The 17,678-nt window shown below is 40.9% G+C and overlaps 1 protein-coding gene across 10 annotated transcripts in view; it reads right to left on the reverse strand.

The window, feature by feature from the left end:
- The window catches only part of Arhgef12 (Rho guanine nucleotide exchange factor (GEF) 12), a 141,877-nt gene that overhangs the window by 72,388 nt on the left and 51,811 nt on the right, over positions 1 to 17,678 (reverse strand). For 5 of the 10 annotated variants that reach the window (XM_011242597.2, XM_017313566.2, XM_030244573.1 and 2 more), the window contains exons 2-3: positions 8,035 to 8,058; positions 6,362 to 6,447 (exon numbers count right to left, since the gene is read on the reverse strand). In XM_011242597.2, coding sequence (XP_011240899.1) covers positions 6,362 to 6,447; positions 8,035 to 8,058 — 110 coding nt within the window. Of the gene's footprint in view, positions 1 to 4,310; positions 4,368 to 6,361; positions 6,448 to 8,034; positions 8,059 to 17,678 lie in introns of all 10 variants that reach the window. The other 5 variants (NM_001359232.1, NM_027144.2, XM_030244572.1 and 2 more) reach the window with 2 other exon arrangements.

The raw sequence follows: 17,678 nt of genomic DNA on the forward strand, positions 1-17,678 counted from the left end.
AAGCGAATAAGCACAGCCATTATTTTAGTAATATTAATCTGACAAATAAAAACAGACTATAGGAGAATAGAGAAAAGGAGGTGAATCAACATAAAACTAAAGTGATACAAAGTTATGACTCTATGACTGTATGTGTTGGGAGATCCCTTTAATCCCAGCACTTGGGAAGCAGAGGCAGGCAGATCTGAGTTCAAGGACAGCCTGGTCTACAGAGTGAGTTTCAGGACAGCCAGGGCTACACAGAGAAACCCTGTTTTGAAACAAAACAAAATTTAAAAAAATAAAAAGACAAAGCTATGAGTCTATTAAAATAGTGTAATGACGTGGTGAGCACTAAAGAAGAAAGCGGGGCTGGAGCCACAGAAGGGAGAATGGAAACACAGTGAAAAGGGCTAGGAATGGAGCATCATCCTTAGCTACCCTGAGAGTTCAAAGGCAGCCTACACAAGCCCCTCTGTAAGAAAATGGACAGAGGGAGGGGGGTAGTGAGGGAGGGAAGGAGGCAGGGAGAGAGGGAGAGAGGGAGGGGGAGGGAGTGAGGGAGGCAGGGAGTGAGGGAGAGGGAGGGAGGGAGGCAGGGAGGGAGGGAGCGAGAGAGGGAGAAGCAAGCTTATTGATGCTTGCTTATTTTCCCATCACTAGACTCAGAGACAGGAAAACTATATATTCTAGGCCAGCCTGAGCTACATAGAAAGACTATTTCTCAAAAAACAAAAATAGGCTGTCAAGAGAGCTTATTTGATAAAGTGCTTGCAATGCAAACATGAGGACCTCTGATCCCTAGCACCAACTTCACCTGCGCCCAGCACTATGGTGCATATCATTGACCCCAGTGCAGGGGAAGTCAGGACGACCCATAAGGCTGAGTCGGTGAGCTCCAGGCTCACTGAGACCAAAAACCAAGCAAAGACAACACCCAACATCCACGTGTGCACACACAGGAGCATGAGCACGTACACACACAGACACACACACAAGTGCACAGACATAAACACGCATGCACACACACAGCATAATGGGCACAAACACACATGCACACACATAGAAACCTGGAAACCTGTAGGGTTAAAGTGAACTGACAATCAAATAAACAGGCAACCCAAAAACCAGGAGGAAAAAAAATCAGATCAAAGAAGTGTTACAGAAGACAAGAAAAGCCATCAGCACTGCCTGAGTGGTTCAGGAAGTGTACACCGACAGCAACAGGCTCTCAAGCAGGATATCTGGGGTCACCTTAAGACTGTGAGTTCAGAAGCCAGACTTAAAAGTAAGAAGAGAAAAGAGTTATGAGAACATGAACAGTTCATGCACAATGTTCTTCACAAAGCTGGAGGACACAGAGGACAGGAAGCTGGTGGGAGCAAGAGTCAAACCAACAGCTGAGCCATTTCTCCAGCCCCTATTCTAGTATTTAAAAACCCAAAAACACATCTGGTCTCAAGGATTTCAGAGAAGGGATACTGATGTTAACAGTTTGCCTCTAGTATGGTCTAAATGTTCATATCCCCTCAAAATCTGTACGTTGTTGCCCTAACTCCTAACGTGATGCTATCTGGAGGCAGGCGTCTGAAGTGAGATGAGGGTGAGACTCTCATGACAAAAACAGAAGTCAGTCTCTTTCCCTCCCTCCCTCCCTCCCTCCCTCCCTCCCTCCCTCCCTCCCTCCCTCCCTCCCTCTCTCCCTCCCTCCCTCCCCTTTCCCCCTGCCTCCTTATCCCCCATCCCAAGAAAGTCTATGTGAAGGAGAGGAAGAAGGCAGCCATCTGCAACCTCACCAGCCTCCCCTGAATATATCAGACATCCAGCTTCTAGAACCCTCAGAAAATAACACTTCTGTCCTCTAGCCACACAGGTCCAGGCATTCGCTATGGCAGCACATGTGGTCTATGATGGCTTTTAAGGGACATGGCTTATTCTTACAGATTCCCTCATACCCTACAGTAACAGTTCTTCAGTACAGGATTAGAGATATGACAGTCATCCCAGCACTCAGGAAGTTGACACAGAAGAGCTGTGTTGAGTTTAAGGACATCCTGGACTACAAACTGAATTCAAAGCCAGCCAGCGTCACATACCAAGACTCTGTCTCACAATAACAACCCCAGGCATGATGGGGTATACTTGCAAGCCCCACACTCACGAGGTAGAGGCAGAGATCAGGAACTCAAGGCCAGATAGGAATGGATATATATGTGTACCTGTCTCCAAAAAAACCTAATGCAACAGGAAACTGAGCACACTAAAGCTACAGTTCAGAAAATATGCCCATAAAGCACAGGGGACAAATAGAACGTTGCCCAGGCTACGCCGACAACTTGTGCAAGGAAGCAACCCTTTCACTTTCCTCTTCAAACAACCACAGTCAGTCTAACCCTCAAAGCAACTCTAAGAACGGCAAAATAAGTGAGATTATTTGAATGACGTCTGTACTGTGCACTCAACTAAAGAACTTTATCAAGATAAGAGAATGTCCTCCGTCCACAGGCCAAATGGGCTGTTAACAAACCCTTGCCGAGCAGCAGTCCCTGGTTGCTAGGACTCTACTCAGTCAGGTACCATCTCCAAATGTCCCTTGGCTCCCCAGAGCATACTCTTCACCTAAGCTGACTGCAGTCTAACGTGCTTTCCACAAGCACATTCGCAATGAGAGAGGCACGCTAGCTGTCATACTTAGCCCTCTACAGAGTGCTTACTGGGAACTCCTAATTCAAGTCCTCCAACAACAACCAACCAAAAAAGGTGTTTCAAGGGTTCTCACTGGACAGATACACTGAGAAGCAGGCCTGCTCCCTGAGCACACTTAGATGCTTCTGTCGCTACCAAGCTATGTCTGGACGAGTATAAAGCTCCCTGTTCTAAGAAAAATATTAGTACAGTATTTTCTGTCAGATTCCTAGATCATTAATCCATATCCAACATGAACAAGCTCCTACACACAGCAAAATCTAGAAAAGCGGTGAACAAGGTGAACTGAAATGGCTGCTAGGAAGGATGGAGATGCACAGATAATGTTCACATTCCTCAGCAAAAAAAAAGACAGGAGGCACCTTACTTACAGAAACACAGCCTATTGAACACTACTTTGGAGGAAAGAAAAGTATAAACTTGGGGAGTCACAAGCCTGGCAAACATCTCCTTTTGACTACGCAGCAGAGAGAAGCACATGAGCATGTGCCCAACGCAAGCAAAACTGCTCAGAACCAAGCACTAAGGCTTCGTGGTACTCAGTCCTTTCAGCGGGCATCAATTTCCAAAGGCTCTCAGGAGGTATGGACCATTCATTCCATGCACTTTCCTCCTCATATAGGGCCTCATATGGAAGTCCAGACCCATTTGAGTAAACTCCCATCCGATGGACCTTGCTCTATTAGAGAAGACCCCATCGGCTGTCTTCAGTGGAAGCTTTTAGTCTGGCTACAGACAATGCCTCACCTCCTTCCTCACTCGCCTTAGTAAGCTAGGGCAGGCAAGCTATCCCAGCACTCAGGAAGCAGAGGCAGGAGGATACTGCATGTCTGAGGTCAGCTGAACTACACAATGTGTCCAGGACAGTCTGGAGCTGCACAGTAAAACCATGCCCCAAAAAGCTTGAAAAAAACCAAAAGGCAAAGCTCTATGAATGTCATAAAGTCTGTCATATTCCAGGAGAGTCTGGAAATACTCCATTTTCACCATGTGCTAGAACAGCTCATCATTCAGGTTAAACCAACTGTTTATGGAGATTATTTTTAAAGGTATTTTGAAATTTTCCTATTTGGAGTAAGTCTCAGTGAAACTTCCAGAAGGCACAAATGTTTTAAGCCTCAAAATAAAACACTTAAAAAATTTTGCAATTAGGGATACATTTTATAAGAATGACTTTTACAGGTGATAAACCAACCAAAAATTAATAAATAAAAGATAAAACAAGAAACTTCAAAGAACTGCTAACATGCAGAAATGATATCATTTCCTATAAGAATAGGAAATGGCTGAGCTGCTTAAATTCTACTTAACTCAAAGCCTGAGGATGAGACCAGAGAGGCAGCCAATAATTCAAAGCCCATCGCTGCTATTCAGGGAGCCTGACCCCACTTTCCTAAGATAAACAAGGAGGAAATAGGTAGTGCAGCCTATTCTCAGCCTACCATGTTAGTTTCTAGTCATCTTAAGCTTCCATATCACAGCCACATGGGACCCCAGGCTCCCTTTCCCTGCAGGAGATCATGCCATGCAGAGCAGACAAGAAAGGCTGCAGTTACCAAAAACACAACGAGATAGCATGAAGCAAGCTGCAGAAGTGCAAGGCCGCATTAGCTACATCAGCTTACCATAGATCTCGGATCTACTCTCCTCTGAACTAGACTTTGTCTTCTTGGAGGAGCTATCTGTACAAGAGCGGGAGAAAAGGAGAGATATAGAAAATATGGAGACCAATGTAAGGGGGAAATTTCATGGGGATAAAAGAACGAGTCATGATCAAGTTAAATCGTGCAAACATGAAGTATGAACATCACAGGTGACAACACTTAGAACAGTCATGAACAGCAGAGGTAATGAATGACATATTTACAGATTATGGAAGAAAAGAGTGCAATTAAAAATAACAGGTGAATGGTCTACACCGTGTATCATCTGATAACTATAGTGATGGAAACAGCACTGAGAGCTGCACCCAGGTTCCTGAGAAGGGTGCGGTCTCTGTGGAAATGGCACTTCATAGGCAAGCGGACAGAACACATCTATCAAGACTAAAGAGACTATGGCAGTGAAACTGGTGGCCATTATTATAGACAATAAGTAGCTATAGAAATAACTAAAAGCCTCTGGCCCATGACCTGGATCCTGGGTATCACAAGTGCAGCGTTCTCTCTCCATGGAGACCTGTGACATGTTACGGCTCCCACACCACCAAAGTCATCTAAACTAACTATTAATTTCTTTACCATGACACAAGATGCAAAGCAAAGTATTACATCCTAGTTTTCCCTTCTTAAATACTTACAATACTTGTTTAAAATTAAGAAAACTATTCTAAAAGTATGAAATATTTCAATAATTCATACAAAAATATTCTATTAAATATTTTAAATTACATTTCTAAGTAAAAATGTCTTTAAGAGGCATAGTTGTCTATCTCAGATTGGGGTGTTGTTTATCTTTTGTCACAGGAACACATAACTAAACAAAATAATACTTGCTCAAAGAACATATGTAAATATCTAATAAAAAACTATTAAGCACTATCTACAAAGCAAATACTGAGATTACATGGGGAAAGGAAAGGGCAGCAGAATTCAATCGTGTGCACAAATTGTGGTCTCACGAAATGGCTCAGTGGTTAAGAGCACTGACTGCTCTTCCAGGCGTCCTGAGTTCAAATCCCAGCAACCATATGGTGGCTCACAACCATCTGTAATGAGATCTGACACCCTCTTCTGGTGTGTCTAAAGACAGCTACAGCATACTTACTTAAATAAAATCTTTTTAAAAATATATAAATTGTGTCGAGCAGTGGTGGTATACGTCTTTAATCCCAGTACTTGGGAGGCAGAGGCAGGCAGATTTCTGAGTTCAAGGCCAGCCTGGTCTACAGAGTGAGTTCCAGGACAGCCAGGGCTACACAGAGAAACCCTGTCTCGGAAAAAACAAAAACAAAAAACAAAAACCACAACAAAATAAAGGATATACATTGTATCAGCCTGAGTACTTGAAGAAAGGCAGGGTCTCTGCTAAGCACTATGGCACAGGCCTACAATCCCAGCACTTGAGAGGCTGCAGCAGGAGACCAGTCTGAGTTACAAAGGAAGACTCTGTCCAGTCCCCACTTTAGAAGGAAGGAAGGAAGGAAGGAAGGAAGGAAGGGAGGGAGGGAGGGAGGGAGGGAGGGAGAGAGAGAGAGAGAGAGAGAGAGAAAGGAAGGTGGGCAGAGAAGATGAAAGTGCATTTACATTCGTTTGTTTATTCAAATGCAGTTAGCATAAATGTTTTAAGTTGCACTGCAGTTAGTCACTTCACAACAATCACAGCTGAGTTTTAAGTGAATGCAGAAGTTCCCAGTGGTCAATATCCTTCATTTAATGACACACTAGTACTTGCACCACGATTCGTCTTGATTTTGAGACCTCGGTGTACCCTCAATCTCCAATCAGGACATCTCTATTTCTCCAACTATCACAAGTCCTACAGTGATGCTTCACTGTGGCATCTACAATGCTGTGTTAAGTATGCACTCATTCCTGCTGACTCCAGCACTACTACACAACTGCAGAGTATGCGAGAGTAGGAATAACCATGCCTGAGTGCCTCAATCCACATAAGTTCTATGACTCTGAACGTCACTATCTGAAAAACATTCTTTGAAAGAACAAGAGAATTTTACCTGTGGGGTCAAAATCATGCGATGAACTGCGTTCAACTTTCTGTTTCTTATCTGTTGGTGACTCTCGGTTCAAAATACTTCCATGCCTAAGTTAAAACAATCAAATATTTACTATTAGAAAAGCATAACAGTAAAACCTCGGATAAAAATTACACAAAGGAACCTGTTTACAGTGACGTGTGTGTGTGTGTGTGTGTGTGTGTGTGTGTGTGTGTGTGTGTGTACGCGAGCACCCATGTATGCACCCATGTGTGCAGGTACCCACGAAGGCTGTTATAACCTTCAGTTATAAAGCCCCTTGCACTTGGTGGTACAGGAGACTGTGAGCTGCCTAAATGTGCATGATAGAGAACAAACTGCTCCTCTGCAAGAGCAGCAAGCACTCTTAACAACTGAGCCATCTCTCAAGGAACCAAAGGGACAAAAACAAAAACAAAAAAAAAAAGTAAATAAGTTTCTCTTCCATAGCATAAGCCTGTATTTTTTTCAAAGAGTTTTAAAATTCAACTTTTGCCATACATACTATAGTCTATGTTCTTGGTTATAAAAGGGCCTCAAGTAGTAAAACTTACTAATATTAAGGTTAATTTTATCCTTAAAACAACTGCCTATAATTTACTTATTTTAAAGTTCCATCTAACAACAAGAAAACAGTGCCCCAAAGAATTCAACACACTCCCTGACATTACATACACCACAGTCAAACTGAAATCACTACAGAAATAAAACATGAAAAAACAAGTTATAAAAGCAAACCTACACAGGCAAGGCTTGCCTTCCTAGGGTTGAAGCCCTAGCCAGCCACCTCTGGGCCCAAAATAATACCAGAATTATTGTTTTTTACTATGATTTAATCAACTATAAGCACCAGATAATGGTTGGACAACTGAAAAAGATGACGCTATGATACATGACTTCCAGCTAATTGAAAAGTTAGGGTTACTGGGAATGGGACCTCAGCGTTCTAGATAATAGTTATGACAATTAAGGAGAGAGAAGAAAACATATTAAGACAGGAAACTGGGCATGGTGGTGCAACGCCTTTAATCCCAGCACTTGGGAGGCAGAGGCAGGCGGATTTCTGAGTTCAAGGCCAGCCTGGTCTACAAAGTGAGTTCCAGGACAGCCGGGGCTACAAAGAAACCCTGTCTCAAAAAACAAAAAAAAAAAAAGACAGGAGTGTTAGGGACTCTCAAACTGTGTGTGACAGACAGAAGCACAAAAACCTAAATACTTTCTATACTTTTTTCCCTTATTGTCTTAAAATAACTAAGACTAAATCGGCACAAAGTTCATTTAAAGGTGACAGCAGGCAGTCATGTGACAACACAACCCAAACTGACAATCCATCTGCACCTCCCCAAGCAACCCACAATTCAAAACAGCCAGATTTTAAAATTAAATTTCTTCATAGGGAGTGACCTTAAAGTGTCAATTTGGATAAACTTTTTAAATGCTTACATTAAAAACACTGAAAATATTATCAAAACAAGGCTGTGTTCCAGAAAAAAATATGCAACACCTGTTGTATCTGAAATCTGTGAAGCATTATAAAAGTTTGTACTACTTAAATCCACACTCTCAAAAACCACAAAAATCCCCATAATTTTAAAAGAATGCTTCTAATTAAAGTTTAACTCCAACTTCCGTATGAAAGCAACTGAACAACTTACCTTATAGGTTTTTTGAGGGGAAACCTGTAACAAAGGGAAAACAAAAACAGATATTCGTATTAATTTAACTTGTAAAGACTGTTATTATAGCTACTGACTATGCTAAACCAAAAGGCATTACAGTCTTATGCTAACTTTCCCAAAGCAAGACAACAATGGGGTCAGAGGTCTTGCTCTGTTCTTTAAAGCTCATTCTCATTTATTTTTAGCTTTCATAACAGAAACTCTGAAAAAAAAATACCTTCAGAGTATTACCAGCTACTAAAAATATGTTCCTCAAGTAGAAAACAAAGTGTGTGTTTGCTTTGCTTTGTTCTTCTGGGGTTCCCTGGTGTTGTGCCCAGGTTGTCCTTTTTTAAGTATTATAGCTGATCACAGTGACACAAGCCCTCCTTCAGTTTGGGAGGAAGAGGCAGGAAGTTTCCAAGTACAAGGTTAGTGTGGACCACAAAACAAGTCCTGGGCCAGCCTGGGCTACAGAGTTAAGACCCTGTCTTAAGCAAAGTGGGTAGGAGTGGATCTGATTTTTCTGTTTGGTGTTTATTTGGGGATGGGGGGAGCTGAGACAAGGGTCTCCTTATACCCTGAAGCCATAATTCTCTGCTTTGGCCTCCATGGTGCTGGGATAAAAGGCCCACACTACCACCCTTACCAGAACGGCTTCCTGGTGAGAACGAGATGCTACACAGAGAACTGAAATCCAGTCACCATAGAGGCAATCTGATTGCCAAATAAACCCTCATAGACAAGTTTAATTACAAAGTCACTTTAACTCGTATTTAAATCAAACTGAAACAGAAAAGGCCAAAGCATCTATAAGCCTCCATGATAAGGGATGGTAGGATAACATAAGACAGTGGTAAGCGGGAAGGGGTCTGGAACAAGAAGATGGACTTCTAGAAAACAGGTAATGCCAAAAGACAGCCCAGGAAAAAATGTCCCTATGTCACCTGATAATCCTTTTGGGGGAAGAAGGGGGACTGGAATCGGCTTTTTCGTTATCAATGAATATAAACTAGCAGAGATGGACTCTTAAAGGACTGCCTGCTAAGGACAATGCCTGCAGTAGTCTATCAACCAAAGGAAACCCTTTGGTTCTCTGAACTACACAACCCCAGAAGAAAACAGAGCAAAATATACCCTTTGTTTTCACCTATCAACCGCAGGCACCCCAAGCAATGCTTACTGTCAGAATCTGTAGCATGCAGGGGACTCTGGTGAAGAATTCTAGAACTTTCCTGCAGTATGACTGTTACAATTTCTGGACTGTTTTCTCTTACAAGAAAATGGGGACAATGGGAGGAGACAGAAATGAAGCAAGGAACACTAGAGCAAAGGCAACCACAGGGTGACCTCACATCTGCTTCCTTACAGCCACACAGTACAGAGAGAAACTTACATGTTCTTTTTAAAATTTTTAAATCATTCATTTTCATTTTATGTGCACTGGTGTTTTGCCTACAAGTGTGTCTGTGTGAATGTGTTAGATTCACTGGACCTGGAGTTACCACATGGAGCTGCCATGTGGGTGCTGGGAATTAAGCCCAGGTCCTCTGGAAGAGCAGCTAGCATTCTTAAACAGATCTATCTTTCCAGCTCCAAGAAACTAACAACTTCAAAAATCACAGTTTTTCTAATTACCAAATTCTATTTAAAGCAAGCAAGGCAGATGGTCCTGTGTTCTTTAAGAAACCAGGTTGAGCAAACCCTAAGGGCAAGCCAGTCCACAGCACTCCAGCATGGCCTCTGCACAGCTGCCTTCACGCCCTGTTTTGAGTTCCTGCCCTGACCATTGCCAGTGATGGACTACTATGACGTGGAACTCTAAGCTAACATAAACCCTTTCCTCTCCAAGTTTTTTATGGTCATGATGCTTCACAAAAGCAACAGAAACCCTAAGACAATGGGTTTACCTTACCTGCTCTAAGTACCAAAAGGATCACAGGGAAGGGAGGAACCTTTACTTCTGACATCTTAGGAGACAGAAACGCAGTTCATCTAGAATCCCTTTCAAATCACAGAGCACTGAAAGATCCCCATTCATCTGGCCCTGTGCTCAGCTTGCACTTACCACCTGAATACACAGCCAGTTAACTCCACCATCCCTATACAAGCTCAGAAAGACAAAGACTTCACCAAACTCCCAGGAAAGGTACCCAGGGAGCCAGGAAATTACAGCTCAGTTCCCACAAACTCTAAAGAAGTTTGCAATTTCTGGGAATTAGAGCAATGTGAATCTACCTAAGTCTTACAGAGAAATAAACCCTTTCTGTAGGAAGAATGCTGTAAGTAGAACCCTAATGGAATAAAAATTGTACAGATTTCATGTTTATACTTACATTTTTTTAATTACAAAGGAAATAAGACGTTGATAAGACGTTTGCCTACATACACTTTTAGTTTTACCTTAGGTGGTTAAGTATATTTGTATAAATATATGAAATTTTTTTTTCTTTTTTCTTTTTTTTTTTTTTCCCGAGACAGGGTTTCTCTGTATAGCCCTGGCTGTCCTGGAACTCACTTTGTAGACCAGGCTGGCCTCGAACTCAGAAATCTGCCTGCCTCTGCCTCCCGAGTGCTGGGATTAAAGGCGTTCGCCACCACGCCCGGCAATATATGAAATTTAAGAGGGTATGTGAATATAAAAGATATTATCATTACAATTAAAATGAGGGCAGGTGTACACTGTATGTGGCTGCCTGTGCACAGAGCTTGGGATGAGGACATCGGGTGTCCTGCTCTATGACTCTCAGTTTTCCTCTGAGATAGGACCCTTCGTGGAACCCAAGGTGGTCCCCCAATGATTTTCCTGTCTCTGTCCTAACCCAATATAGGCCAGGGATACAGGTGTGCTGGCCATACCTGTATTTTTACTTAGTTGCTAGGATCTGAACTCAGAACACTCTAAAAGAGCCATTTCTTCAGCTTAATTACATCTTTTACAAATATATTTCCCAAGTCCATAGAAAGCACTTTATTATTTTCTATTAAGAAAACTATTTTTCATTAAAATGTATTTAAAAAGTGTTGGTTTTGTACTAAGAGGTTTGTTTTTGAGTCTAGTGTCAAATGTAATGCGTTCTGTCAGAGTCACAAAACCATGTTGTTTCTGTGAAATATAAATGTCTCAGACTTTCAAAGGATCAGTGGGGAGGTCCTCTAATTTTATGGGAAATGGAAATTTCTTACATTATGAGAAATATAAGAAATTAGCATCATAATACTGTTTCATACTTGTTCCTACAAAGCTATTTGTTTAATTTCTCCATATACATGGAGACAGAGACAGTCAGGCAGGCAGGCAGGCAGGCAGGCAGGCAGGCAGGCACACAGACACACGCACCATTGCATGTACTGAGCCGGTGTCTCTCCCCAGTTTCAGTTAGTCTAGCTGACTAGCTTAGTTAGGGGATCCTTTGTCTCTGCCTTTGGAAATCAGGGATTACAGGGGACTCTATGCCTACCTGGCTTTTTATCTTATTCTGGTAATTGGGCTTCCAGTCCTACTCTCACAAGCCATCTCCCCAGATGTGTATGGTTTTGTTTTACTCTCAACAGAGAAATTAAAAGTAGAGGAAGGAGACTTTACATGCAAGGGAAAATGTTTTAACAATTCTAATATTCCTCCCACATCACCCCAGAACTGTGAACTTCTGCTGACAAAACTCAGTTCAGCAGGCACGTCTCAACGCTCTGGGCCTGAGTTAGAGGGTTCATGCTGTCTAAGGCCAACCCGGACCTACAGTGAGTTCTCTGACCACGAAGACTGCAGGGTGATTCTGTAGCGAAACACTAGGAACATACAAGGTGCAGCGGAAACGCAGAGATCACTACTGCTATTTTCTCTTTCTTAGCTACCAAAAGAAAAAGAGCTTATTCTAATACACTTTATACATAAGACTATGTAAGCTAACATAACTAAACAAATTACTATACTAATTTACATACTAATATCAAATAACAATCAAGAGACTCTAACTCCCAAGTCACTGAGGAATGAGAGTGTCTCCTACCCAAGATGTAAAGTCGCCTATGAAGCGAAGCCTTTCTACTCTGTAACACCATGAAATCATCCCCTTTTCTCTCTATATGGACTTCACACATAGTACAAAAGTTCTTTTATGAAAAGTAAAGCAACTAAACATATCACCTTTAACTTTCATCAAGCTGGGTTGGCAGCACATGCCACTGTAATCTAGCCAATTGGGAGGCTGACTTGGACCAGTTGAACCCAAGGAATTTAAGACCAGCCTGGGAACCACTGGCAGACTCTCTCTCTAAACAAACAAACAAATAAGACATTAACATATTTTACACCATTAAACATTTCATTACAGCACTGGCTTTAGCCTATGCTATGTAAGACCCTCGGGGCTCATTAGACGTCACCATGGATGAAGAGTAGGGAGAGGACTCAGCTCCCTGTACATCAGAATGGCTTGGCTTCTATTTCAGATAGAGCGTCCAAATAAAAATCTCAAAAAGTGAGCTCTTTTATTTCATTACTGGGGACTGAACCCCACATAATTACTTATTACTGCAAAATATCTACTCTGTAATATGCTGCTTAACTAATATTGCCAGTTTCTTTTGTTACTATTTATGCTAGGTATAGTTTTTCAGTCCAGGGACAACACTATTACAAATACTTAGCTCTAGGCCTAAACTCCCCCTTGAAGTTTTAGGATGAACTCATTAACAGGAAGGAACCCACATGGGAGTTTAGACTAAAGATAAAGGCAGCACTAAATAAACAGAAAAGGAAAGACGGGGCGCCTCTGGTTGCATTAATCCTATGCAACCATTTGTGTCTAACCTTTGTGGAAGGGGACTGCAGCAGAACTTTTCTAACAATAGCTCTTATAAGACAAACGACCAGATAGCATTACTTTGCTGCCCAAGTGACTGGATATGGGTGTGAGAGACTCCCTGCTTGTTTTAAGTAAAACAAACAAACCAACCAAGAAAGCCGTTCAACAGCAGTCCTAAGTTAGAGGATACACAAACTGGTAAGTAACAGAGAGCTGTAACAAACACCGAACACTGTCAGATCAAAGTGTAATTTACTTCCTATCAGTGTATCAGGAGAGTAAATGATGTTTCTTATGAAATCTGTGAAAAGAATGAGGTGCAGAGTCATGATTTGACTGAACTAAAGGTTTGAAATGATACAAGGTTTAAGAAGTTGTTACATTTGAAGTTGTTACATTGTTTGTTATAGGTTGAATGTGGGCTTAGGACTGAGGGAGCTCCTAAGCCCCGCCTTCTCTGAGACGCCCCAACTTAGAAGCTGGGTCTTTACACACATTTTGTTAACTTCCAAGAAACCTTTACTTAACCCAAAGTCACAAAGGCTTTCTTTATATTTTTTTCTGATCGATAACTTTGTTTTACTTTTAGATATAGTGTGTTTTATAAATTTTTGCAGGAGACATTATCAACAAATGTTTATCTGCTTACATATGGATAGCCCACTGCAGAAAAGATTCCCTCTGCTGAATTGCCTTTGGACTGCCACCGGAAATCAGCTACCCATCTATGTACTGGGTGTTTGTGGAAGATCCATTTCTGTACCTCATAAGAGGTACGGGTTACCAACATGTTATGTCTACAAATAGTTATGCTAGCTTTGGTCATGATGTTAAGGTGATATCATCGAAGCTTCTCCCTGTAAGGCTACTGCTTTTAGCCTGCCATACTTTATGCTTTAAAAACACAAATCCTAACCTAGTAGTAGGGCACATGTCTTTAATCCCTGCTCTTGGAAGGCAGAGGCATGCAGATATCTAAGTTTGGAGGCCAGCCTGCTCTACAGAGCAAATTCCAGAATAGCCAGGGTTTAAAATAAAACAAAAATGATTAAAAACTCCAACCTGGGTCAGTAAGGTAGCTCAGAACTTGCAGCAAAAGCCTGACAGCTTGAGTCTGACTCCAAGAATCCACATTAAAGTTGAAGGAGAGCCAGTTCTACAAACTAGTCCTCTGACCTCCACACAGGACCCCATGACTCATATCTCTCTCTCTTTCTCTTTCTCTCTCTCTCTCTCTCTCTCTCTCTCTCTCTCTCTCACACACACACACACACACACACACACACACACCAATAATAATGTCTGAAAATGTTAAAGCCTTGTTTTTTTAATCTAACTCCTACTAGGAGTTAATGGCATTAAGCTCTACTTTCCAAACAAAGAGGAATCTACATGCTCTGGAATTTTCTGGAAGAGCTGTTTCTGTGTTCTCCCATCTACCAAATGTGGACTCTGTATGTTTACTTTATACTCTGAGATAAAATCCAATACTGCAATGTTTATTTCCATGTTCACATTGCTCTAGCTTAAGCCACTGAGAGCCCTTTCAGGTTGGCACTTATGTTACTAAGACATGCTCCTCCCTCTGTATTCTGAGTACTTCTTTGTTTCTGTCACTACATGGTACTCTAGGCTCCTTAGCACACTAAAAAATTCAAGAACATTCCCTACGTCAACCTCGTAAACCAGGGAATTAAAAATATAGATGAAACATAAATGTTTTCTGCCTTTTTTATGTAGTATAATTGTTACATGCTTTCATGTTACCTAATTACGATTTATAAAACCCCAAACCACATCTCATTTAAGCTGGCACCAAGATATTCCCGATGTGCTTCCTGTCCTCATAGCTGTACAGCTTGTTGTGATGTCACTTTCATTCCAGTTATTGGTAATGCTTGACTTATCTCTACTCCTGATTCACCTCGAGGCTAGTCTAGCTAACTAGCTAAAGCTTTAGCATTTTAGTAATCTTCTCTAAAGAACCAACTTGTGGGTTAATACTTCGTTGTTTAACTGTTTTCTCCTTCATGAACCCCTGCTCCAATCATTATTACTTTCCTCTATGCTTAGTTTGGCTTTGGTTTACTCTTCTTTGTCTAGTTTGGTGGTGGTGGTGGTGGTGGTGTTTGTTTGTTTGTTTTTTCTTTGGTTTCTTAGTATGGGAGTTGTTGCTGATGGTTTTAGAAGTCTCTTCTCTGCTAATGCATCTTTAATGTCCATAAAGTTCTCCGTCAGTGTCAGCCTCCAAATTCTGATGTGTTGTATTCACTTTTTCCTTCAACCAAAAAAAAAAAAAAAAAACCTTCTCATTTCCCTCTTCATGTCTTCTTTGAACTGTGAATTATTTTGAAATTATGCTGCTTAATCTCCAAATACTTGAAGATTTGAGGTCTTGTATTCATTTATAGCTTACTTATAATCAGACAGCATACTCGATATAGCCTGCATCCACTTACTTTACAGTGCTTCAACACTGAAATATGGTGTATCTTCATAAATGCTCCACATGCATGGACAAGACTGAAAGTATGTATTATGCTCTTAGCTGAAGTGTAACCAGAAAAATACAAGTAGATCAAATTGGCAAATAGTGTTAAGTACTCTATACCCTTACTGGGTTTATTCTGACTAATTATTGAAAGAATACTGAAATCATTGTCATGACAATGAGTGTGGATCTGTTTGTCCTTATATATTGTTTAGTTTGCATGAATTTTGAAGTTCTTTTATTGATGCATAAAAGGTTAGAAATGGGGGAAGCTTTGCTTTTGTTTTTAATAGGTCCTGAAAACATCACAAACCTTTTCCAGCTAAGCAGGCTTCTACCATTGACTGAAGTATGGCTTTGTTCTTCGTAATTTAATTTTTTAATTTTATTTTTTATTTGGTTTTTTAAATTTTTTTGTTTTGTTTGTTTGTTTGTTTGTTTGTTGCTTTTTTCTGTAGATCAGGCTGGTCTGAAATTCAGAGATCTGCCTGCCTCTTCTTCCCAAGTGCTGAGATTAAAGGTGTGCACCACCCCTTAATTTTCAATTTAATAATTAATGCCTTAATTTTTAAATTGTGAGACAGTTTATCTATAATTACCCTGTCTGAACTGAGACTTCACGCCATACTTAACTGGGCTTCTTTTTAAGTCGATTCTTTTATCATGAAATGGTTTTCTTAAATGAAGCACAGTAGCTCACATCAGTAATCTCAACACACCCATAAGGATCAGGAATCCAAAGCTATCTTGGTAGTTCAAGGCCAACCCTAACCCTATCTCATTTCGTTAAAAAAAAAAAAAAAAAAAAATTAGGAGCAGGGCAGTAGGAAACTAATGCTTCAGTAAATTGCCTGCCACAAAAGCATGAGGACCTGGGTGAGAAAGCCAAGGTGGCACACATTTGTAATCTCAACAGTAGGGAGGTGGAAAAAGGCAATTTTCTGGGACTCAACAATGAGTAAGCCTGGACTACTTGGCTAGTTTCAGGCCAATAGGAGAGCCTGTCTCAAAAGACAAAGTAGATGGCCCCTTAGGAAGGACCTAGGGGGTTGACAATTAGCTTTCATATACATAGTACACTTGCGTCACAGGAATAAACCTCAACACAGAGGGAGAGGGGCTGCTCTATCGTTAGTAATATTCTATACTCACAAATCTACTTTGTAATGGTATTACATCATTTTGGCTCTATTTTTATTACTGTTGGCATGCTGTGCCTCTTTTTGTCATTTTACTTCAAACCGTGTCTAGTGTAAGATGTGTTTCTTAAAGGCAGCACACAGTTGGGCTTTGCTCTTTCATGTTATCTGTGACTTCTGCCTTAACTACTTTATGGCTTTAGAGACTGAACACTGGGTCTCAAACCTGTTGAGCAAGCACTGCACCACTGAGCTAGTCTTAAGTCAACTTTTTTAAAGATGGGGTTTTACTCAGTAGCCCATGTTTATCTGAAAATCATGACCCACCTACCTCAGCCTCCACAATGTTGAAATTACAGGTATATACTACCACATTCCTTTAACTGATTTTGGTTTGGTTTGGCTTGACTTGGTTTGGTTTTTTTGGAGATTGCTGATTTGGGGTAGATTTAAGTTTAATCATCATCCTATTGGGTTTCTCAGTTGTTTCCAACTGTCTCCTCCTTTTACTGGAGTACTTTATTTAAACAAATTTACTAACTTAAAATAATTTTATATTCTGTTAACTCATCTCTTCCCATACTTTAAATTATTTGAAAGATTATTTCATGTATTTGATTTTCCAGCCTAATTAACCAGCATAGTTATGAGAACACACTTAACAATTTTAAATACCTTTTCTATATGAATTTATTCATTCAATACATTTTCTTTGAAAACAGAGGATATAAGTGTTTCTTGACTCTGGACATCTTAGTCTTCCTTAGAAAGAACTTGAAGTTTATCCAGTAGTTTACTAGGATCCTCAAAGGCCAGTGACAAAGTGCCACAGATCCAGCTGTAGCAACAAGCTTTTGGCCTAATGGCAGTGCCACTCTCTGGTGAGTGAGCTGACTACATAGACAGAAGTGATGAAAAGAGAAACAAAATAAAGTCTACAGGAGGTGCAGATGAAAGAAACTTCCTTCCTCTAGAGAGGATGTGTGGCACTTCTCTTCCCAACACACCTCTTCCTCACCCACTAGTTTGTGACTGAATGGAGTTATTCTGTTTATTCAAAGACCTGAAGGTGCATGACTTAAGACAGTAGGGTTAAGAGTGGAAGCCATGAGGTGATCTGGGGCCACAGAAGTAGTTGTGGGTAACAAAAATAACTAAGACAAAGGTCTGCAAGAATAAGTAACTTAGTGTATTTGAAAACGA

This window comes from Mus musculus, chromosome 9 (genome assembly GCF_000001635.26).
Source record: "Mus musculus strain C57BL/6J chromosome 9, GRCm38.p6 C57BL/6J".
NCBI lineage: Eukaryota > Metazoa > Chordata > Mammalia > Rodentia > Muridae > Mus > Mus musculus.